The sequence below is a fragment of the Pecten maximus genome, chromosome 16 (genome assembly GCF_902652985.1).
Source record: "Pecten maximus chromosome 16, xPecMax1.1, whole genome shotgun sequence".
NCBI lineage: Eukaryota > Metazoa > Mollusca > Bivalvia > Pectinida > Pectinidae > Pecten > Pecten maximus.
Window position 1 is genome coordinate 6,159,947 of NC_047030.1, and position 25,629 is coordinate 6,185,575.

The 25,629-nt window shown below is 38.9% G+C and overlaps 1 protein-coding gene across 3 annotated transcripts in view; it reads right to left on the reverse strand.

The window, feature by feature from the left end:
• LOC117345163 (solute carrier family 2, facilitated glucose transporter member 1-like) overlaps window positions 1-25,629 on the reverse strand; it is a 66,047-nt gene that overhangs the window by 34,699 nt on the left and 5,719 nt on the right. For 2 of the 3 annotated variants that reach the window (XR_004536367.1, XR_004536368.1), the window contains exon 1: window positions 5,626-5,857. Coding sequence is in view for 1 of the 3 variants with exons in the window: in XM_033908165.1 (XP_033764056.1) it covers window positions 5,626-5,634 (9 nt within the window). In the remaining 2 variants the exon portion in view is untranslated. Of the gene's footprint in view, window positions 1-5,625; window positions 5,858-25,629 lie in introns of those variants that run through there. The other variant, XM_033908165.1, reaches the window with a different exon arrangement.

Genomic DNA, 25,629 nt, shown 5'->3' on the forward strand with positions numbered 1-25,629 from the left:
AACAATGAATTCTTACATATATATATACGTAGGTCATAGGTTGTAGACAATCACAGACTTGCATACATGACGGGAGTAGCATGGTTATCTTCACAGGAAATATTATCTTATTTTACCGATTTTACCTATTTGATTTTCACTTTAAATCAACCCAAAAGACATCATTGGACAGTACTTTATATATGGCTATTACATGTAATTAAGTGTTGACTAATCATTTTATATTTTTTCTGATTTTTTTTCATTAAAGACATGTAGACCAGAAACAAATTTAAATAATTCCAGAAATGCCTATCAAGATTAAGAGGTTAAGAAATATATATGGGACAAGAAATACAATACACTAGATTTTGAACACAAGGTTGTCAAACACCCAGTACACAATACATTCCATTGATTTATTTACTAATGGTTGGTTGGGTCAAACTACAAACGCCTTTCATGTCTGCGTGACTCGGAGAATTAGTTAAGATTTAGGTCATTTGCAGTATTAATGTACTATATTATAAAAAATTCAACAACAGTTGTAAATTTTTTGTGTTGGATTATCCGTGTGTATAAGAAGATTTAATCAGTGCTTATATGTACATGTACATGACGATATAGCACAACCACAGATTTTTGAAATCAAGGGAAAGAAAAGGCAACATTGGAACCCATATGTTATTACAAAACCTACCAATCTATCAGATATATAAGCGTCCTCTTACCCAGGGATTGATTATGCCTATGTCGTAGTTTTGCATGTGTCACTTTTCAGTGTGAAAATGATACACTTTAGTAGTTACTGTTACCTGTACCAGTCATATATTGATTATGCGCAACAAAATGGCTACTTCCATACATAAATAGCCATTTGGATTTTGCCCTCCACAATTTGACTTAAAAGCTTTTAAAATATTTTTGATCAAAGTTCTAAAATACAAATTATCCAAAAATGTTTAGAATTTAAGTTTTTTGACCAAAAACCTAAACTATCAATATCCAATATTGTTTTGAACTTTTGAGCTTTTGGATTTTTATACCTTTGCCATTCAAAGTTCCAAAAAGTAAACTCAAAAGCCCCATCTGAAACTTTGGCCAATACAGCCAAACAAATGACAAATATATAATACTTTCAAATTTTTATTTGGCTGTTAAAATCTAAAAATATCAAATTTAAACATTTTTTTTTTATATATACATACAGCTAGGATATAAAATTTAACCTTTAGGTCAAACTCTATACATGTACAGCAATTTTTTCAAATCGGTAATAATGAAAGTACTCCATAATTGTGTAACGAATATACCACAGGTAATTAACTTGTGCTGAGAGACTTTTTAATAAGATTGTATTCTTAGAATTTACAAAAAAAAACTGATTGAATTATGGAAAAATCCTAAAATGAATACATTTAGGAGACCTTGGCTTTGCAGGAGACCTTGGCGTTAGGTGCAAGCTAAATTATGTTTGATTATCTGTGAAATTATCGGCAATTTAGAATGAAAAATCTTAACTTGAAGCTTTGAAATTTAATCATGGATATATATATTTGAATAATAATATTATAAATTATACCATGTATCACATTCATGTCGTCAATTGGTAATTTTCCTATTACATCAGACTTGATTGCATCAGTCTTTTTCATATAGTCAATTGGAAATTTTCAAACTAAATGTCAGAATTAAACAAAGCCTTTTATTCTGATTATATAATAGGATTAATACGTTTGAAATAGTCTTCTTCAATTACAATATATAATCGATTTTATAATTAAACATTCTGGAATTGTAATTACCAGTTTGTCACATTTGTTGGAATGTTATAATCAGGTCAAGGTAATAATCAGTCATGACACACAATAGCCATACATTGATTGACACCTTATCTAATTAATCAGTAACACCATACTATAAACTGTTCAGCTATTGAATATATTTCATCAGTGTCCAGGATAAATATACATTCAACTAGAAGCCGTGCCAAAACACCAGCAGTTCTGGATCATACTTGTTCAGAAGACGTTTGGAAATTTACCGATCATTTAGTGACCCTATTATAATCTGGGCCCTGATTGACTTTATGAAGACTGAATATCCAACCAACTCTGGCATTGTTATGTCACAACTGATCAATAATAAGATACTGTGGATTCCAAACACTTCATAAGCAGGTTATCGGTAATTCAAACAATCAAAATACCAACATTATTTTATTTCTTCTGAAATTTTTTTTTTTTTTTTTTTTTTTTGAATATCATTAATTTCTGATTTTATGTTGATGGATGATCCAATAATTAAATCCTAATATCTTATTAGGACATACACACATCACCTTTAGATATTAATTAGTAACAGATACAGAACACACTAATATTGCTGAATCATACAGCTGTTTCGCCCACTAGCAGTTTTAGTAAAATCAATTATCTGCCCTTTGTAAACAATCATTGATGCTCCAGCAGCTGTGACTATACATAATAAAGATCCAGGATTATTGATTAGTCTGCTCTCTCTCAAGGTGACTTCTGTAATAATGACAATATAACAGAGGACAGCACAGGTCACCTCTTATGATCTCACTCGACCTGGAGGGGGAGGGGGGGGGGGGGATTTCCCTTTGTTGGTAGGACATACATCTGTTTACAGAGTGAGAGAGTACTATAGGTCGAGCCCCAACAGGGGCAGGGTATTTTTTCATTTACACTTTCTATTTGAGTATTAACCTATTTTAGAGGTTTAAATTTTGGTGAAGTTGACCATATATGCATTCTGGTGCCATTGACTACAAGAGGAAGCTACAGGAGACTAGGAGACTTTTCTGAGTTGTGGTTGACTTAGTTGAGGGCAATTAGACTTTATATAGGAGGAAGTTTACCTTACGTATAATCTCTGGTTTGTGGGAATTCCCCTTCAGTATAGTATAGTAGTTTATCACTTAATTCTACATGTAGATATATATATAGGTCATACTATTCCTATTGACTTTCCCTGAAATACTGCAGGTGTCTGATAGACATATATACATGTCATCAACTAATGACACCCTACCTGAAAATCCTGACAAGGCAACCTTAATATAAATTGTGTTCAGTATAGCACACAGATTTGTTTGTTTACCTTGTCAAGAGTATTTGTGGAGACTAAAATCTAACAAGGTCAGGGAGTACAAAGCACTGAATGAAACCCTTAAGACCTGTTTTCCACGACTGTTATCTAATTGGCTGCTAGGACTGTTTAATGACATTCAGTTCTTACCTGATGTTTATATTACACAAATCATGATCTGACACAAGTGCAGGTAGAACATGGCCTCAACTGATTAGCATACATTTAAATCTCATATAGTTATCTTGATACAGCAAGTACTAATATCCTATTGGAAAATGTCTAAGATAAATTAATATGGGTAAATTAATTAATCCCTTTTCTGTACAGAGCAGTCACAGGGGCATGTCTTGTCATTTATATATATTAAAAAATCGCCAGAAATATATATATTGGTATTTCTGGCAATTTTTTAATATAAGACTAGACATGTCCCATATATAGGTATTTCTGGCTATTTTTTAATATAAGACTAGACATGCCCCTGTGGAGCAGTAGTTATGGGATCAAATTTGGTCTATAAAACATGTGAAATAAAAACTGTATCTATAGGGTTTTTCATGGCCAAATGTTTGTAGTTTTCACTTGGTATGTTCATATAAACATTCGGAATGTCAATATTAAGGATCATATTTTACACCTATAAATACTGTAAAAATAAAAACTGTAATTTTGTGTTATCATGTACACATCAACTGTCACCAGATATGTAGTTGGCAACTTGTAGAAAAATGTCATGAAAATGTGTTTGGTAAGTCATGCAGAATGAGACCTGAAATGGATCGTGACAGTATATCATGCTGAAACTTTATACACTTATAATTATAATGACTCAATGACATCCTCAATATTACTTTCATCATCTTTTGTTATGTCAACAACATATACACGTAAATAATGTACACCTATAGATACAGTGATGTGAATTAGACGCCCACACACACTAGATATATTACTCTCTGTTCATTGTGCAAAATTATGTCAGCTCTGACAGAAGTACACTAGTCAATTATAATGTTTTACTAGTAGAGACCAGAGTCCCGTTCAATTCCATCTTTCCAAATGCAGTTATCTGCTCTTGTGATTAGCTATTGATTGTTTGATCACCAGTTTGCATGAGAAAATTATATGATCCTTTCACATGACGTTTTTCACAAACAAATGACATAACAATCATTACCTACTCACAAGAGCAGACAACTCTGTATTACAAAAAGAGGTACAAAATGCAGTAGTACAAACCGTACCTGGAATTAATGACAATGGGTACTTTTTAAGGTAAAAACTATTCAGGTCTGAAATACGATCCGAACCTCAGGATTTTAGTAGAATTGTGTATTGTAGTTAAGATCTGTGAGTGGTGTCGTCCTATCCAGGTGTGTCTGTGTTAACACAGCAGTATAAATGTCTGTCATTGGCCCTGTCACTTGAGGATACCATCCTTAAAATGTACTTTTGTGTTATGGTGATGATAATTAATGATGTATAGCAAGATTTGGTGGTAGTAGTGGAGGTGGGGGGGGGGGGGGGGGGGGGGGGGCATACAAATTTTTTGACATCCAATTGAGGAAGGTAAAACATCAATTGATGTAAGTCATTTGCCAAAAAAATGTCTTCATTAATCAATAGGTTATGTACAGTTGTATATAGAACGAATATTCATACCCTGCCTACAATGCTCTCTGACAACGACCATCTGTCAGAAATTGTCCGTCCGTCCATCTGTCAGAAATTGTCCGTCCGTCGCTTTATAGATCTCCGGCTCTGGCCAAAAGACAGGGTTTTTGGGGGGTTTTTTTAATCATTTTATTTTAATAAAATATGTTGTCAATACGGTGCAAACGTTAGGGTTTGATTTTACTGATTAAGATTTTTATGATATTATTATTATTATAGAGTATCATATATAATAATTATGACACCTCAGTCTTTCAGTGAAGGACAAGGAAGCCCATAAAACGCCTACCTGAAGCCATAGCTCAATACAGTAGCCATACTAATATTGTTTACAACAACACGTGGTCTGGACCTGTATTTACATGTTGTGTGACAATCATCGTATCACGTGTGTATGGTCAAGTCTAGCTAGTAGTAAGGGCACGCTCCTGACCTGCTACAAGTAGCTGGCCTTCGACGTTACGGTTCACCAACTAAACTCCTGCAGTGTACTAGGGTCTACTGTGTACTGTATAAATGGCGGACACATGTTTAGCTTGGTAGTAAAGACCATTATGAAAGCACGTAATACAAATCTCTGTTGTTCAATAATATTCTCCGAATACATGGACAGACATTGGTACCACTTTCATGTTTCCAACATATGTTGATAAAAAAATAGAATATTAAATATCTGTATGCATACAAAACATAACACAAACATTTCCATGTCTATAGCGCTCAATGGCGAAACAAACGGCGACCTTCAGTCGGTGTTATTGACAATACTCCTGTCCATTGCTGTGTTCTAGCACCGAATGTCATACACAATAGTCAAGTTAATGTGATGAATCTTAGAAATCGTATCACACTTACCCCAGCCATGCTGTCTGTGCGTGATTTTCGCTGTTATCAAATCAAAATGATGACCGTGGAACACCGGCAATGTGTATCAACCTTGAAAGAAAATTAAAGCAATTTGATTGGTCGAGAGGGACACACCTATGACATGTGGCTACGTACGTAGTACAATATTATATACATGTGTAAACTTAATATCTTATTGAAATCTATAGATATAAATAACGAGTACGTGTTATCAAGAATATGTCCTTAAATTAATTGATTGGTGCATGTATCATGGACAGATGATTGTTTTATTATGAGAAAGGTCTATCAAACATCCGGATTGAATGAATTGTCACTCTGAAAATGCTCTCTCGTGTTACACATTTATAAGGTGGGGACAAATCCGGTATTTTTTCTTGCATATTAGATGTCAAAGTTGAAAATACTCGAGATCCAATCAAATACGATACCCCGTTTTAATTGTACCTCCATTCATTATCTTACATATATTTTATATAGATTATGTATTGTATACACGTGTACGATACAAGTTACAACCACAGGTTTGGTGGTAAACACTAGTACATCTTCATCTTTTGATTTTGTCCATTTTCATTTATTTCTAAGTTATGTTAGTATTTCATCACACTTAGAATTAGATCTATATATTTGATAAAAGTCCACGTACATAATGAATAATCTAATAATTATAAAGAGCAAATTAAAAAGATAAATAAATCGTTATGAATGAAAATACTGTACGCTGAATTGAAAACATCCGACAGGGCCGTTCTGTTATCTACCCATTGTTGCAATACGCACCCATTCTGATGACATTTCCCGCCAAGATGACCCCTCTTGGCGGGAAATGTTAATCTTGGCGGGAAATGTCATCAGAATGGGTGCGTATTTCCCAATGGCACTAATGAGGGCCGTTTTTACTATCCATCGTCCTAGAAGGACGAAACTTCGGTTCTATACTGCATCTAACTAAGTGTGTATTGGATGTTCAATCTTCAGGTGATTTAACTTATTCGAGAGACACGTGATCATTTCGAATATAGAAACTGCTTACTGTCATAATTGTATCACTAATTCAAAAGTTATTCTCATAAATATTGATCACTTGTTCAAAAGTATCGGCATATTGATATTGTGAGACCATTTATGAGAATTTATCGGCATATAAAATATGTAAGATCATTGATGATTTTTTAGATATGCCTTTATTTGGTCAAATCAATGATACTGAATATTTTTATATATAGTTTCTGAATTATACTTCCCCTAGACCCGATGCTTCCCCTACGTCGGGACTACGATTTCTTTCTTTTGGGGATTCCCCAGTCATAATTCAATTGTTCCTTAGCTTAATATATTCTGTTGTCTTGAAAGTAGACAAAGTGATCGGACACAAGTTATCACAACTGATGATACGACTCTGTCACGCCTTCAAGGTCATGGGAAGATTATATTAGTCTTTACCCAAGGGTACGATTTATAAAAGTTTAGTGCCGAACTTCGGTCAGAGAAAAAAACGTATTCCAATATTCTCTGTCTGCATCATACAGTTTTTGGTCGCTTTTTGTAAGTAATTTTCACTGTCCTTATTATATACCGAGTTGTTTTATCTAGTTCCCATAACACGCTCCTTCAACGTACCTAATCCAATCACACATATCAGGATTCGATCATAATTTCACCGAAAGCTTCATGAAATATCAAAGTAAATTTCATAGTGTTTCGTATTTATACTTTCACTGATCACAAACGATGTCGATTCGTGATTAAATATTTTCACGGGTATCAATTTGAACCCATAAGAAAAGAAATTACGGAGCTGCGTTGCATGGGATTGCGTAGCCCGAGTTTTCTCTGGCCGTGTCACCATGTAGCCCGAGTTTTCTCTGGCCCTGTCACCATGTCTGGTGTAGGCCAGAGAAAACTCGGGCTAGGGATTGCGGAGAAACAAAACCAATGAGCTCCATAAGCGTATAGGTTATATAAGGCCAATGACAGATATACCTAGGTAACCGATATAACGAGAGTACCACGCCCATCTTCATTTCAAAATTATACAAACTTTAGGGTGTTAAGAAATTTAATGGGGTTTAGCACACAATTTTACTTCACTGACTTCCCCTTTGGAATACTCTACTATTGGTCCCTATATCACATGTTTGGAATAGTCCGAGAGGGACGAAACGTCTTTTGCATGTACACCATTTCAACGCTTGTACCTGTTATATAAATAAATGAACACCGCGGCTGTCATTTTTACCGAATTTTAATTTGTTTGTTAAAAATAATTCAATTATGAAGTTTTCCTTAATTTTGATATGCTTTTTACTAATTTGAAGACTTTCATTAAGGCAAGCTAAGGAAAATTGATGGAAACCATACCTAGTGAGAGGAGCATTTTTACTAGTGGCAATCATTCTACATTACTGTAGACCTTTGACGTTTTGTGGCGATACATAAAAGCATTCAGACCTCTCGTAGATAGGGAAGACTAAAGCGTAACTTGGCTACCAGGACTGGTTCAGTCATGTGAAGTGTCACTTTACCCCCAATTTATCTGGATTGCATATTATTCAGCGATGTAGTTATTGTCTACTTAAGAAGAATCTGCTTCAAAACCCAACGGCGAATATACGGCCGAGACTAGGAATCCCGCTGTGTAAATCATTTGTGTAAAACAAGATATTGAATCTGCAACTTGGCCATGGAGGTATTCAAATTGAGTAAGGCAAGACAAATAATGACAAGGTGAGAAAGGCACCGCGTGAAATCTGGGAACTGATGTCCGACAAGCGAATAAGAACGTTGTATATGTAGTTTATCAAGAAAGAAAATTGTTAGGGGGGCACAGAAATGTCCTCATGTAGACATTGTACCGTTGTCCAAGGGAAAAAAGAATATACAAATCGTGGAAATGTCGAAGTGGTCGGAGGGGAGCCCGCTGTAAGTAGGAAAGCAGGTTGGTGGGGTTTGGGTGAGTGAGGGAGAGTGGAACCTGTTTACGACGGTTGAATACAGGGATTTCCCCGAAAAGTCGACGAGGAAGGAAGCTTGAGGCGGTCGGTGCGATGGCCACAACTGGTAGTTTACAAAGAAGGGCAACCGAACGACTCGCCTGGCAGTTAGTGAAAGGGAGAAGAAGGTATTTGGAAGCCAAGTGTCGGCGTAGTTAGGGTTAAATATTACATTTAAACAAAACATAAGTTATACTAAAACAATGCACACAAAATACATACAATTACACTATCAACTCGCTTTATATGGCCACGCCCGACTCTCATTACACTCTCCGTTTCATAAGGACGCTCTCGTGTATAACGAAAGAAGAATTGGAAGTCCCTGCCACCGATATATATATATATATAATTACATGATAATGTATTGATGTATAAACTTTCCAACTGATTTGTCCTTTAACTGTACAGCTATAAGTGAAGGTATCAGGACGTTCCCGATCATAAATACTGGTTTATAATATCTTAAGCACACCCTATCTCATTCTCCGTTCAGACAATGCATGCAATATACAAGATCATCCGTCAATACAAGGATTTACATTTTTGTGTTGCAAGCACATCATTCGATAACCGAGCCAGAACCAGAGGAATCTACCAGACGTCTATCTATTAGAATGTCCAAGTCTGGTGTCGGAGCAAGAAGTAATTCAGAGGCTTCTGATTTTATTTCGGTCTTTTAATGATCTGATGATAGCCGGCCCATACAAAAAATATTTGAACATCAGAAACCTTCGGATCGAGTCAGAAAAAATCTCGGACTACGTTTTATAGTGTCATCCCAATGAAATGTCAAGGTATGGAATAGAAGATCCCGTTGTCTACTGACTATATGGTTTTTGAGAGGAGTTCAGCAGATGTAGAGACGTAACTTATAAAGACAACTGTGGCCATTTATAGAGGGGAAAGAGTAGGGACTTATATATACCTCTCAGGAGTCCCGGAATGCGGGAACGATCCGATGATGTCCAATTAAGACACAGATTATATTGTTAAAGTGGAGAGTATAGGTCACCTTATAAGGTCAGGCTGTACATTAGTGTAAAAGTGGAGATTATATGGAAACCAGATTCACTATAACCGGATTTTTTTTTATATCTTTGAAGTGCATTTTCTTAGACTTTGTGAGGCGCTCGAGTAAAATATACATAGTTGTAGTTCATGCATCATATTTGATTCAATTTCCAAGTAACTTTTTATTCTATACGATAAATTGTACTGTCACATACATACATATATATATGTAATGATTGATGCATACACTGATCTTCACCTTTAATTGAGGAGATTTTAGTGAAGGCAACACGGAGTTCCCGATCGTGTGATGAATACATAATCGTGGTTAAAGGTAGTCCAATTTTGGAGAAAAATTATATTACGATTGAACCATTTTCCACTTCAATTCACTGTCCAAATTACGTCACCGATTTCCCAACTAGTTTGTTGTCTAAACTAGTACTACATGCTTCGACTGAGCTAAGCGCACTACTTTGTATAAATTATATTTATAGAATAATTACGATCTAATAAAATCATAAATACAAAATCAAAAACTAATCCCTTTGATGCAGCTTACAAACGGATCTGTACTTTGTATTAAATTAACTCAGTTTTATCGAAACCGGACATATTAACAATTATATCTGAGTTGAAGTATATTTTTTTTAGACTTTTGTGAGACGCCGAGTACATTATATGTAGTCCTTGATGATGTTTCATTCAATTTTCAAGTAACTTTTTTTCTATACGATTAATTGTGTTTTTAAAGGTATTTGCGATAACTTTGATAACGTGAACATCCTGCGTGTATTGGGGCTTTTTAATAAATTATCACCCAACGTATCTAAAATGTTTTCATCGAAATAAAACCGACATCCGGATATATCCATATACTTTAGTTAGTATTACCGGATATCACCGAGCGTACCGGACACGGACAAAGGTTTTAAATTTATGGTCGGGGCACCTGTCCCTCCAATTCGACATCCGTATTTGTACTATATATATAATTCATTGATGACGATGCTACATACTATTGTACACTTTACGTTTTCTAGGTAAGTACTTCGTAGTACATTATACATCCTGGACAAACCAGTTTATATAAACATAACAATATTATTGTGTGATTTTGAAAAAAAAATATCTTTAAAACATCTCGTGTTAGATGCGCCTTCTATCTAACTGCAATGAAACCTCATTGGATGGTGCGTGGCATTCAAAATGAAAATTGCAGACCGAAATAAAATACATGTATATTTTAATGACGTCATATATACAAAGTACCACTTTCACGAGGGCATATTGGTGCAGATGACCGTGCGCGTCTGTAACTATTTATCTTGAAGACCCGAACAAATTTCTTGGAAATGAGGGGTTGAAATGGATTGATGACTGTTGTGAGGGGAATTTGAAATAGGATCTCACGTCAATTGAACCGTGCCTTTTTAGGGTCCTCGATTCCACGTGCATCACACCTTTACACCTTTACTGAGAAGTCGTTAAGTCTGAAGTGTTTGTTTAGGATATCTCACATCCTTAGGATTGGTTTAAAATCACATATCCGGTATTAAACCGAGCACAATTTTTCATACCTTGACACGGTTGCAAAGATGACTACGTTTCTCAAACTAGGAAACACTATTTATATTGAAACAAACTAATTTAGATGCAAGTTTTTTTCGGACGTTCAAATTATTTCAAATAAGCTTGCATACTCTTTAGCACCTTCACTTGTTTTTTCGGTATAAATTGTCAGGGATTTAAACTTATGTCAGGTAGGTATACTGAATTGAGTCAGGTAGGTATAAATTGTGTCAGGTATACGTAGGTATAAATTGTGTCGGGTAGGTATAAATTGTGTCAGGTAGGCTTTCATTTACTTCACTTTCGTAACGTTTTTTGAGTAAAATTATGTCGGGTAAAGTCATCTTGATACCACGTGACGTCAACTCTCATCAACTATCCAGTCAAAAGTAACGTCAACTACCCGGTGATAACATGACGTCACCCATATTGTCACCACATGACGTCAGTTTACCGATTACTGCATAACGTCATATATCCGATCACCACGTGACGTCGTCCATCTTGTCACAACGTGATTTCAATTATTTTGTCATCGCGTGACGACTGACGTGCCTAAATATCCAGTGGGGTGGAACAAAAGGACCTCACTACTCCGCGGACTTCAGTTTAATCATTGATACTGGTGATATCCGATGTATCGTGGGACCGACTCAGGGACGGGAACAACACCAACAGTAATCGTTTGAAACAAAATCATTTTCTATACTCAAGTTATTCATTTTGAGTCTCGCTGTCCACCGTGACGGGTCGAGAACACCTATATAAGTGTGTCAAGGTTGTATGTTCCCATTGAATGACACTCGCTTGAACTTGACACACCGTCGTCATATGGCCAGAGGTACTGTTACTGTTAGTAAAACCTTGAACTCCACCTCACATGCCTTTTATACAATAAAATGACAAATTAAACAAAACATTTTCATACTAATACTTGATCATAGATATATGTATCAACTTTCATTTCGGAAAACTACATTTTTCATATTGTATATAAACAGTCAGTTGCGAAAGTGTTTAAATGATTTCCAACGTTAAAATCATAACGTCACAATATTCATAACGTCAACACGACCACCATGGCATTAATAACTGATAGGTTTGGTTTTGTTTGTTTTGTTTAACGTCCCATTAACAGCCAGGATCATTTAAGGACGTGCCAGGTTTTGGAGGTGGAGGAAAGCCGGAGTACCCGGAGAAAAACCACCGACCTACGGTCAGTACCTGGCAACTACTTTGTCTCCTCAAAACCTAAAATATCGTCATTCGACCTTGTAAAGGATGAATACAAACAAACTCATGTCTAAATATTGATTGATGTATTGTCGTGACTTTAGTGTTAAAGATCTAATCTCCATTGACCTTTACCTCGCGTTCTAAAAGCTCTGAAACTTTCTAACTTGAAATTATTATTTATAGTACAAACATACTGCATACATTCTCCGAGGCGATGTGTTTAAGTATAAAGATGTTGTAAAGATAATGATTTATCACACATTTAAAGAAGTTGTAAAGTATAAACACTCAGACGATTAAAATGTATTTATATCGTCCTCTGAAGTATATTACTTTGTAGATCTGATTTATGACCTGTGAGTCATACGTACCCATAAATTTGCAGAATTTAGTGTTTCTTTAGTATTTTCACCTGTATTTAATCTGCACCACACATTTTTACTTTTCCATCGTTTTGTTATCACCGTACACGCATACGATATTTGTATGCAGAATTTCCCAGTGAAATGTAAATTCAAGCGGCTTTCAGAATGATTGACGAATGATTGAACGGGGGGGGGGGTTAGTTCAGTCGGTTAGAGTGCTGGCCACGTAACCTCAGGTGAAGGGGCCGCTATATTTCAGTCGGTTAGAGTGCTGGGCACGTAACCTCAGGTGAAGGGGCCGCTATATTTCAGTCGGTTAGAGTGCTGGGCACGTAACCTCAGGTAAAGGAGGGGGGTTAGTTCAGTCGGTTAGAGTGCTGGCCACGTAACCTCAGGTGAAGGGGCCGCTATATTTCAGTCGGTTAGAGTGCTGGGCACGTAACCTCAGGTGAAGGGGCCGCTATATTTCAGTCGGTTAGAGTGCTGGGCACGTAACCTCAGGTAAAGGAGGGGGGTTAGTTCAGTCGGTTAGAGTGCTGGGCACGTAACCTCAGGTGAAGGGGCCGCTATATTTCAGTCGGTTAGAGTGCTGGGCACGTAACCTCAGGTAAAGGAGGGGGGTTAGTTCAGTCGGTTAGAGTGCTGGGCACGTAACCTCAGGTGAAGGGGCCGCTATATTTCAGTCGGTTAGAGCACTGGCCACGTAACCTCAGGTGAAGGGGCCGCTACATTTCAGTCGGTTAGAGTGCTGGGCACGTAACCTCAGGTGAAGGGGCCGTTATAGCTCAGTCGGTTAGAGTGCTGGGCACGTAACCTCAGGTGAAGGGGCCGCTATAGCTCAGTCGGTTAGAGTGCTGGCCACGTAACCTCAGGTGAAGGGTGGGGGGGGGGGGGGGGGGGGGGGGGTTTAGTTCAGTCGGTTAGAGCACTGGCCACGTAACCTCAGGTGAAGGGGCCGCTATATTTCAGTCGGTTAGAGTGCTGTCTACATAATCTCAGGTGCGTGGTTCGACGCTCCCTACACGTGTCGGTTTGTGTTTCTCGAGAAGCTGAGAAACGGGCCGATCTGTGCGGTTGTGGTTGCGACTTAAGGCAAGACACCTCACCCTAATTACTCTGGATTGCATGTGACGGGCTTCCCATATGTTGTTCAGTGAGGTAGTCACCAACTACTACAATTATGCCTCGCCTCAAAATGAGCACCGGCTGTTCACGGGGCGTTAAACACGGCCAAAAAAAAGAAACAAAAATGAAGGTATCTACTATTTAGCACGGATCATCGCAGAACTCCTCATGGTCCTCTTACACATCAGTCCCATTTGTCGGTCCGATTCTAAAATCGTATAGATATAGATGCCTCATAGATAAAACGGTATTGCTTATCATAATGGTTGTTGTCATGTAACGAATTGTACGTGACTTCCTACACTTGCATCCGAATGTAAATACGTCATGATACGTATACTTCATCATTGCATAAGTATATCTACTTTCCGTGTAGGTAGCATAACTTCTTAACCATATACGTGCTTCATATGTGGTTTGCACGATCGTGCCGTTTTACATGAACAGGATATGCAACTATGTAGTAAGACCCAACCCAACGTTAGTATTTGTACCTTCAGTACCCCCACTCCAGCTGCCTCGATCTGCCTCCCTCTGGCGGTTACGTATTTCCGCCATAGCGTGTATACAGCGATAAGGGATCAACCGGAAGCGACATCAAGCTATAGGCTAATGTGTGTTTAATTCTTAATTCAGAAGAAGAAATAATATACAAAAAAAAAAAAAATCATTATCGCGTGAGCGACTCCTTATTATACATGTATCTGCATGTAAATAACCTGTCTATAAAGGCCACCTGTATATAACAGAAACCTGTCTATAAAGGCCACCTGTATATAACAAGAAAATTGGCTGTTAAGACAACTTGACATAAAAGTCTAAAACTCCACCAGCACATAAGAAATAAATGTCAATTAAGACCGCCTATGTATAATAGAAAATTGTCTATAAAGGCCTTTTTATATCTAAACCTGTCTAGAAAGGCCACCTGAAAAGGAAAAAGCTTGTCAATGAAGGCGACATGTATATTTCTTAACTTGTTTATAAAGACCACCAGTATCTTTCTGAACCTGTCTATACAAGCCACCTAAATATTTTTAATCGCGTATATAAAGGCCACCTGAATGTTTCTAAATCTGTCTATCAAGGCCACCATTATCTTTCTAAACCTGTGTATAATAGCAATTTTATATTGCCAAACCCGTCTTTTAGGGTCCCCTGTATTTCACATCAACCTGATAAAACACTTTAAAGTCAATCTGTTTGGGTTCTCAGCGTAACGCAATTGACTGTGTATTAACGTTAAAAGGTCGCTTATCACTCGAGTGGCCTGTATATACAGGTTATCACTGGAGTGGCCGGTATAGACAGATTTCCCTCGAGTGGCCTGTATAAACAGGGTATCCTTGGAGTGGCCTGTAAAGGCAGGGTATCCTTGGAGTGGCCTGTATAGACAGGGTATCCTTGGAGTGGCCTGTAAAGACAGGTAATGCCTGGAATTGCCCGGGGTATATACAGGTTATCTCTGGAATGGTCGGTATAGACAGGGTATCTCTGGAGTGGGCTGTATATACAATATACTCATGGAGTGACCTCTATAGACAGGTTATCCCCGGAGTGACCTGTATAGACAGGTTATCCCCGGAGTAGCCTGTTTAGACAGGTTATCCCCGGAATGGCCTCTATATACAGGTTATCCCCGGAGTGGCCTCTATAGACAGGTTATCCCCGGAGTGGCCTCTATATACAGGTTATCTCCGGAGTGACCTGTATATACAGGTTATCCCCGGAGTGGCCTCTATTATACAGGTTGTCCCCGGAGTGACCTCTATAGACAGGTTATCCCCGGAGTGACCTGTATAGACAGGTTATCCCCGGAGTGGCCTGTATAGACAGGTTATCCCCGGAGTGACCTGTATATACAGGTTATCCCCGGAGTGACCTCTATAGACAGGTTATCCCCGGAGTGGTCTGTATATACAGGTTATCCCCGGAGTGGCCTCTATTATACAGGTTATCCCCGGAGTGACCTCTATAGACAGGTTATCCCCGGAGTGACCTGTATAGACAGGTTATCCCCGGAGTGACCTCTATAGACAGGTTATCCCCGGAGTGGTCTGTATATACAGGTTATCCCCGGAGTGGCCTCTATTATACAGGTTATCCCCGGAGTGACCTCTATAGACAGGTTATCCCCGGAGTGGCCTGTATAGACAGGTTATCCCCGGAGTGACCTGTATAGACAGGTTATCCCCGGAGTGGCCTGTATAGACAGGTTATCCCCGGAGTGACCTGTATAGACAAGCTATCCCCGGAGTGACCTCTATAGACAGGTTATCTCCGGAGTGGCCTGTATAGACAGGTTATCCCCGGAGTGACCTCTATAGACAGGTTATCCCCGGAGTGACCTCTATAGACAGGTTATCCCCGGAGTGACCTCTATAGACAGGCTATCCCCGGAGTGACATCTATAGACAGGTTATCCCCGGAGTGACCTGTATAGACAGGTTATCCCGGAGTGACCTGTGTAGACAGGTTATCCCCGGAGTGACCTCTATAGACAGGTTATCCCCGGAGTGACCTCTATAGACAGGTTATCCCCGGAGTGACCTCTATAGACAGGCTATCCCCGGAGTGACATCTATAGACAGGTTATCCCCGGAGTGACCTGTATAGACAGGTTATCCCCGGAGTGACCTGTGTAGACAGGTTATCCCCGGAGTGACCTGTATAGACAGGTTATCCCCGGAGTGACCTCTATAGACAGGCTATCCCCGGAGTGGCCTGTATATACAGGTTATCCCCGGAGTGACCTCTATAGACAGGCTATCCCCGGAGTGACCTCTATAGACAGGTTATCCCCGGATTGACCTGTATAGACAGGTTATCCCCGGAGTGGCCTGTATAGACAGGTTATCCCCGGAGTGACCTGTTTAGACAGGTTATCCCCGGAGTGACCTGTTTAGACAGGTTATCCCCGGAGTGACCTCTTTAGACAGGTTATCCCCGGAGTGGCCTCTATTATACAGGTTATCCCCGGAGTGACCTGTATATACAGGTTATGCCCGGAGTGGCCTGTTTAGACAGGTTATCTCCGGAGTGACCTGTATATACAGGCTATCCCCGGAGTGGCCTGTTTAGACAGGTTATGCCCGGAGTGGCCTGTATATACAGGCTATCCCCGGAGTGACCTCTATAGACAGGTTATCCCCGGAGTGGTCTGTATTTACAGGTTATCCCCGGAGTGGCCTCTATTATACAGGTTATCCCCGGAGTGACCTGTATATACAGGTTATCCCCGGAGTGACCTGTATATACAGGTTATCCCCGGAGTGGCCTGTATAGACAGGTAATCCCTGGAGTTGTCTGTATATACAGGTTATCCCCGGAGTGACCTTTATAGACAGGCTATCCCCGGAGTGGCCTGTTTAGACAGGTTATCCCCGGAGTGGCCTTTATTATACAGGTTATCCCTGGGGTGGCCGTATAGACAGGTAATCCCTGGAATGGCCGGTATAGACAGATTTCCCTCGAATAGCCTGTATACACGGTTATCCCTGGAGTAGTCTGTATATACAGGTTTTCCCCTGGAGTGACCGGTATAGACAGGCTATCCCTGGAATGGCCGGTAAAAACAGGTAATCCCTTCAGTTGCCAGTATGGACAGGATATCCCTGGGGTGACCTGTATAGAGAGGTTTATTTGTATTTGTTTACACGAATCCATCCTTTTCGGACCACGGTTCGGTCTGAAGCTGGAAAATCTTGGAATGCGTACGTGTCTAGTAGCACCGACTTATCGATTGTTTTCTCTGTGATTTGTCTGCTGGTGACGTGCAGGGCAGAACGTGAGCCATTTCGTTCGTTTTTTCCCTCAAATGTGACAGCCACGTATAAATTATACACAGATAATTCAAAATACGAACTTAATGCTAATAATTATCCCGATATTGTCCCATACCGTGGAAAAAATATAAACAAGTTAAACAATGCAGATTGTTTCACACATTTACTGATAAAATAGGCCCGTTACATTAACCGAACCGCTTTTAGATATTACGGTTGCGATACGTATACATATTAAATCAACTGGAGGTTAAATAGTACTGTTAAGGTATTTCTGTATTATAGATGATATATATATTGATATTATTAGTTTATGTGTTATTTGGTATTTATTTGCTTTCAAACTGGCGTATAGTTACAAATTCTAGGTGAAACATGAAGGTATTTGTAGCTATAAATTGAATAATGCTATTAATAAAAAATACCTAGTATGGTATATTACAAATGTCTGTGCATTAACTGGAGTAGGAAAGGAGCGAATGTGCATTGAATGGTATTTAATGTAAATATGAATGCCATCTGAACGACATAAAAAAATTATGACGTCCACATTCGTTTATATTTGCATTATAGGAAAATTATTCTAAAAGAGTTCAGCGAAAATAAAAACTGTCTAAATGTTAACTAAAGCCATGTGTAAAGTGTTGATGTAACGAAGGTTAACATGACAACACATGACGTCATAGTTTGAATGTATTTATAACCCCGTGAATGTAATTTATCCAGTTTAACTAAAAATAAATGGTTGACAACAAAACATTATTTACATTTTACAGATAAAATCCGACACGTTAGCCCTAAACACAAGTGACACTTTGTCGAAGCTGTTCTGTGTAACATCCTGTACAATACAATTTGACACTGCCATTCCTGACGTTTTGTTAGTTTAATTTAAATTCCTTTGATTGCAAATAATGTTTTAAATGACTGGACTCAGGTTGGCGGTTATTATTGACTTTCGTTTTTCTCCTGGCCCATACAAACCGTCCTTCCTTCCATCTGTTCTGTGGTGGCAGGTATGATATTTGTCTTTCTCCTGGCCCATACAAACCGTCCTTCTTTCTATCTGTTCTGTGGTGCCTGGTATGATATTTGTCTTTCTCCTGGCCCATACAAACCGTCCTTCCTTCTATCTGTTCTACGGTGGCTTGTATGATATTTGTCTTTTCGCGTTATTATCCCGCTAAAACACTTCCGACAAAGCAGAAATAACGGCACAGGGAAAACGCGCCAAAACGGAAAAAAACTAGAAACTTTAAAAACGCGAAAATCAAAAGACGAATCTAAATTTAATTTTATACTTTGGCGTCTGTTCGTTATTTTGATTTGGTGAGTTTGCGACTTTTCGATTTCACAAGTTTCTGCTAGGTCTAAATATCTTTATTCTGCTTTGCCACTTGATCAACAAAGCGAAAAAACGAAATTAATCGTATCATCCGCCATAATTTTTCGACACTTCCGTGCAATGCTAGCTTGTATCTCCCAAATTAAAAGTTAAGACTAAACCAAGCTATTTTGTTGCGTTATCTGGTAGTACAAACAACCACTCAGAACCTTGATCATGCAGTATCGTTTGATGTTTCCACCTTTTATTTTTAACAGAACTAAATATGACGGTTTCCACGTTAAGACACATGCCCGACAGCTGATGTTGAACGTGTTGGCTATTTATGTAAATATACAAACAACGCCTCCTGTAGCAGCGGGTTTGCGGCACGTGCTTCATCTCGCGCTTATACACGTACGACTATGGGTAATAGAACAGCGATACATACTACTTACCGATAATTCGGACACAACAGGAATGGTAGCGATATTTCCTGAAATAGACTGTTCTTGTCTGACCTGGTATGCCATTGAGAAGCGTAATATTAATGTGGTGTAAATCTATTTTTAAGTACGTACATTAACAACGTGGATGTGGCGCAGTGGTATAAGCTGCTGGTATTTCTGGCAAGGCGATTGGGTGCCATAGATCGTGAGTTCGAGGTCTGGCAAGGGCACGAGTCGTAAAGTTGTCTTCCTTCGTCAATTGTGTTACTATGTTATATATATAATTATTAGCACAGTGTATTATATGCACTAAGTGTTGTTAATCGAAGATAAAGATATGAATTTGCTGTCATATTTCTGTATTGCTTAGAGACCTCACACTCCACCACGCCACGCCCCCCCCCCTCTCTCTCTCTCTCTCTCTCTCTCTCTCTCTCTCTCTCTCTCTCTCTCTCTCTCTCTCTTTCGAAGAAATCATAGATCGTGATATAACTATCTCTTACTTTGATAAATGGAACTCGCATAGAATATTATCCTTCGCGAATGGCACAGTCGGAATATAGTTGCTATAAATTTCAGAACTGTCACATAAGTGTAACGGAGGCTATGAGGACACCTCGTTAATCAGAGAGTCTTACTAATGTTGGGGTCATAGGTAATTCTGATGAATATATGTAACATTGCCTAGAAACCAGGGATATGGTCCTTGTTTCATCATCATCCATTAGCTTACGGAAATTCCTTAAAATCCTAAACCTCAAATTTACCATAGAGAAGCATTAGAGACGTAAGGAAAGTTCCCTAACCAATTAACCAATCAAGCACCCACCCCAATTCGATTTTTCCCTTTTTATGGGAAATAAGTAATTGTAAGTTAAGAAATAAGAAACCGGGGCTTGACTAGGGGTCACTAGAGGGTCATTTGTCGCGCGATGGTTATGACGATATTCTAGTTATTTCAGAAAACATTTGACTATGGTCAAACATACATGAATGATTCCATGTCTGGGGATGTTAGTGCTGCTATGTCAAACTGATACCATCTCTACCTTCACCTGTAGACCCCACAATGTGATGACGTACAACGCACGTCATAGTTTACATGTGTTAGCACGTGCTGTGAGATTTTTCTAGGGGCAATTTAGTCAAGTTTGTTTACCTTTGTATCATTTTACAAATTATTTCACGATACTGCCCTTCTGTACCCCTTTTAACTATCCTTGGCCATATATTGATACAAGCTTATATTTTACATGCGCTTTTTAATTAATTTCAAGGGTCTTAATCGCATAACCATACGGTTTATATGCAAATGAGCAAGCCGTCTCTGCACAATACAACTCTCGTATCCTGTAAGACGGTGGAAGTAGGATTTATCAAGGTAATTATTGACATAAATACTCTAATGACACCATTGTACGAATGTGGGTCAAACTGGAATTAATATAATAACATTACGCACACCTGCAGATTATGTGCACGAGATCGGGTTACGGAGGTCACAGAGTGGGACAGGCGCTTAGTAGATAAAATACAAATCACAGGTAAGCTGTACGTAATGTATAAGCTCTGATGCTGGGCCCTCGATCACTGGAACACAATATCAAAATCGAAATGTGCAGCCGATGTTGCAGTTCTAGTTCAAGTGCAGAAAACCATCAATAATGCAATTCTCAGAGCAAATATTTGTAAACGTGAATGACAATTTTAAGAACGAAATTAAGATTGAGTCTGATACGAACATGCTTAGTAGAAAGGTTCTTTGATAATGGTTTGAAATATGTTTCAAAAGTCCACTGAGAAAATATGATTTTCCACAACAAGATTACAAAGGCCATTAAAGAAGATTTCTGATAGAATTGGCCATTACTGTCTGGCAATGTTACAAACTTATGTATCGTACGTATACAATATGGTCATAAATATTGTATCTCACTTTGAGTTATGCCCCCTTTTTCAACTTTAGAATACATTTTTTTGTAGCAAATATTCCCTGATAACTCGAATGTTATTTCAACTACGTTCAGTGCAAAGTCGCTCCAAATAACTTTGGTTTTATAATACAATGGAGTCATGGAAAATTAGTGGTAGGACGCAGCGCTACGTGACCGAAGGTTCGCTGGTTCGAGTCCCTGCACGGGCACTGTCACCGTCGGATACAGTTGGTTGCACTACACTACGCTACACACATCAAGTTGACACGTGGTGGACTCAGTCTTGGGTCTCCGACGATGGAACACTGTGTTGTTTCCTTGAACAAGATTCTTTACTCCGTTGTGTTCCAGTCGACTCGGCTGTAAATGAGTACGTGGTAGGGTAGTGCAAGAAATGTCAGGTATTTAATCTGTCAGCGCCGAAATGGCAGCTCCGGCTGTATGGTCCCAAGGGAAGACATTGGCTGCTTGCTAAAGGCCCAATAACGACGGACATTATTGTCGACTACTGCTTCCAATCAGTAGGCTTTTGTGTCGAGCAACGAAACGTGGAGATAACTGCCAACGCCCAAAATACTCTACCGATTATATACAATTAAGCAGTGCATCGAAGGAAAGGGATAGGGTTGAGGGTATCGAAGGTGGGGTTGAGGGTGAGGTTAAGGGTATCAAGGGTGGGGTTGAGGGTATCAGGGGTGGGGTTAAGGGTATCAAGGGTGGGGTTGAGGGTATCAAAGGTGGGGTTGAGGGTGGGGTTAAGGGTATCAAGGGTGGGGTTGAGGGTATCAAAGGTGGGGTTGAGGGTGAGGTTAAGGGTATCAAGGGTGGGGTTGAGGGTATCAGGGGTGGGGTTGAGGGTATCAGGGGTGGGGTTGAGGGTATCAAGGGTGAGGTTGAGGGTATCAAAGGTGGGGTTGAGGGTATCAAGGGTGAGGTTGAGGGTATCAAGGGTTGGGTTGAGGGTATCAGGGGTGGGATTGAGGGTATCAGGGGTGGGGTTGAGGGTATCAAGGGGTGGGATTGAGGGTATCAGGGGGGTGGGGTTGAGGGTATCAAGGATGGGGATGAAGGATGGAAGGGGGATGAGGGTATATGGGGAGGAGATGAGGGTATGATTATCTGGTGTTGAAGGCGTCAATTTAAGGGTATAGTAAAGGTACCCCAACACCACCCCTCCACATCCCACAAACGTTGTTTATTATGGTGTACCCCAACACAACCCCTCCACACACACCACCCGTCCACACACCACCCCTCCACATCCCACAAACATTGTTTATTGTGGTGTAACCTACTGATCCAGTACTGGTTAATTTAAGTGACTACAATTGGCTACTATTCAGACGCAAATATTTAAGTAAAGTGAAATGTCAACATAACTCAAAAGACTTGAGCCTAAGGTGTTAACGTGAAGATTGACCACATATTTGACCGACGGTCACGGGGACCAGATAAAGGATTTTAAGTAGGATTTCATGGCTATTTAACAGCATCGCTGTACTCTACGGTCAGTCCTGTGTCAACAATACCCGGGGAGAACCCGATTACACCGCTACTGGACAGCTTACACACTGGGATACGTCCAGCTCAGGGCGAGTGTAAGAGATCCCCGGAATAGACTTCAATTATTATGAGTGACAGTATTCGATAGCTCCATGTTGGGTGGTCGGGTGGCACAGTGGTTACACACTTGCCATTCACCTAGGCGGTCGGGGTTCGATTCCCCGATCGGACGTCACCTGCCCGACCACGTAGGTTTTCCCCAGGTACTCGCCAACAAGCGTGATTAATATAAGTTGATATAACTTATTTCGCAATTGTTGTAAAATAGATAAAGTTTACATCCATTATTATTACCATGCCATGTATTATGACATTGTGGCACCACACGAGTTTTGGCGCTTGACCACAATCAAGTTTTTCCAGGAATGTCGATCAAAATCTCCCAATCATTCCTTGTGTTGGGGTCAGATTCCATTTGCCTTCTCCCAAATATGCTCCTGACCAAATTTGATCCATTACAATAATCTACTCGTCTATAACGTAACATTTTGATTAAAAACATCATAATCATGTCAACAAGTACCTGTGATTTGATCAAACTCGACTTAGTTCTGGATAAGTCATTCTATACTTGACTGCTATATTTACAATGTAAGCTAAAACAAAGGACTGTAATTTAATTTAGACAGCTATTCTCTATTCCACCTAATGAGTAACTATCCAGTTTTAGCTTGCCATCAGCTTACAAAGACACACACCTTCGTTATATTACATAACAATTATGATAAGATGTGGAATATTGATTTGCTACATAAAGACTTCGTATAGAACGGCCAGTTCTCCTCAGTGTATTTGTTAGTTAAAGTGCTATATTGTAATCAGTTGTCCGTCTTAAATCTGACATATATTGTTATTAATTTTTATTTGCGGGAAAAAAATCGGGGAAAAAGACAAAGACGAACAAAAGCAGTTTAAATGTCGCAATGGATGTTAGGAACCGGAAAATACTTGTAACATCACGTGGTTTCAGGAGATGCAGCTTGAAGAGCACTGCCGTCATTACGATCTTGTTGGAAAATTTCACCTTAGCAGACGACAGTTTTTACCGTTCCGAAAAACATGGTTTTAAATTTCCCCTGCTCTTTGTGTCTAGATTTTCTCCATTTTGTCTTTCGTTTGTTCATATCATTTAATCATTTCATTATTTCTTCATTACATAGATTTTTAATTAAAATTACGATATCAACGACACCAGGATTTAAAAGTGACAGAGGATGTATGGTCGGCAGAGTTACGGATCTTTAGTCCACATGGACCCAAGGGACATGACTCTAACAACATGAAATCTTTCGGGAAAACTGTTGGTTGAATTTGAAATTATAAACTTAGTAAATTATATTATTCAAATATTGAAACTTCAAATTATCTGTAATGCTTTTCCAAGGCATCGCACAAGCGTGTAATTTGCCAGTATTATAAACTTTTGTACAAAGCGTATCCCTAGAGCTCACGAGTGTGAGTAAGACTGTAATGACCAACCTTCGGACATTGCTCTTTAGGGGACATTTAACATAATAGATATATAAGATTCATGACAATTCCGTTACTGCGATCATATGAATAAGTATACTGTGTTAAAGTTTGAAGTCCATAGAGCAACACAGAGTGGTTTTGCTGACAGCAGTGTTGACCAAACTCCATAAACACCTAGTTTTACTCTCTTTAAACAAGGCCAGTCTGTGGATAGGACTGCTCTTGCGTTCGCTTGATTACACTTATGTCATTTAAATGCATTTGAAATCCGATAAATATTCATTACCTTACCTGTGTACCTAATAATCAAGACATGGTAGATTATGTTGGTCAATCTCGTGCCAAGACAATTAAAATCCCTCCTTCTATCATATCTTGGAGCAACATCGTGACAGGTTTAATCTAATTAAAATCGATTTTCATTTTAAATCAACACGACCTTGATGAAAAATCAATTTTGATGTAATTAAGGGAAAACAAAAACACAATACAAAACAACAAAAAATGTGTTTACGTGAAGTTTCGTCGTACATGAGTATAAAGATTATAATTGAAATACGCCACGCACGGACAGATGGATAGATATCCGCATAAATCTGGCCTGAACCCTACACCTTAATTAGACCAATGATACCAGGACCCGGTTGTTCAAAAGGTGATTAGGTTAATCACTTGATTAGTGAAAATTTCATTTCTCATTTGTTGAAAAACCTGTTAGTTTATCGTCTTGAAATCATGCCAGTTGGAAGAGAACTAAGAATTACAGAATTTCATGAAGTTTTGTCAAGTAAGTTCTACCAGAAATTATTGTATCAGGATTTGAAAAATGTTGTTAAAATGTGATTAGCCTAATCGCCTTTTGAACAACTGGGCCCAGATGTTAAAGCGGCTATTACTTAGATTTCGCCTCCAGGAAGCGGAGAGTTCTGCCTATAGATAATTAGATATACCCGTGATAAGGCGATACACGAGCATATACCGTCGACTTTGCTGTTTTTGTTCATGATATTTCCGGGGTTGAATATTGTTCAATTTGACTGTTGCTTGTCAACATGATCATAGTCGATCTATTAAAAAGAAAGCCGAATCGTTCATATATGATACAATACCATCAAACAACAGGGTGTTATGTTATGTGTTATCACGAATTTTGTCT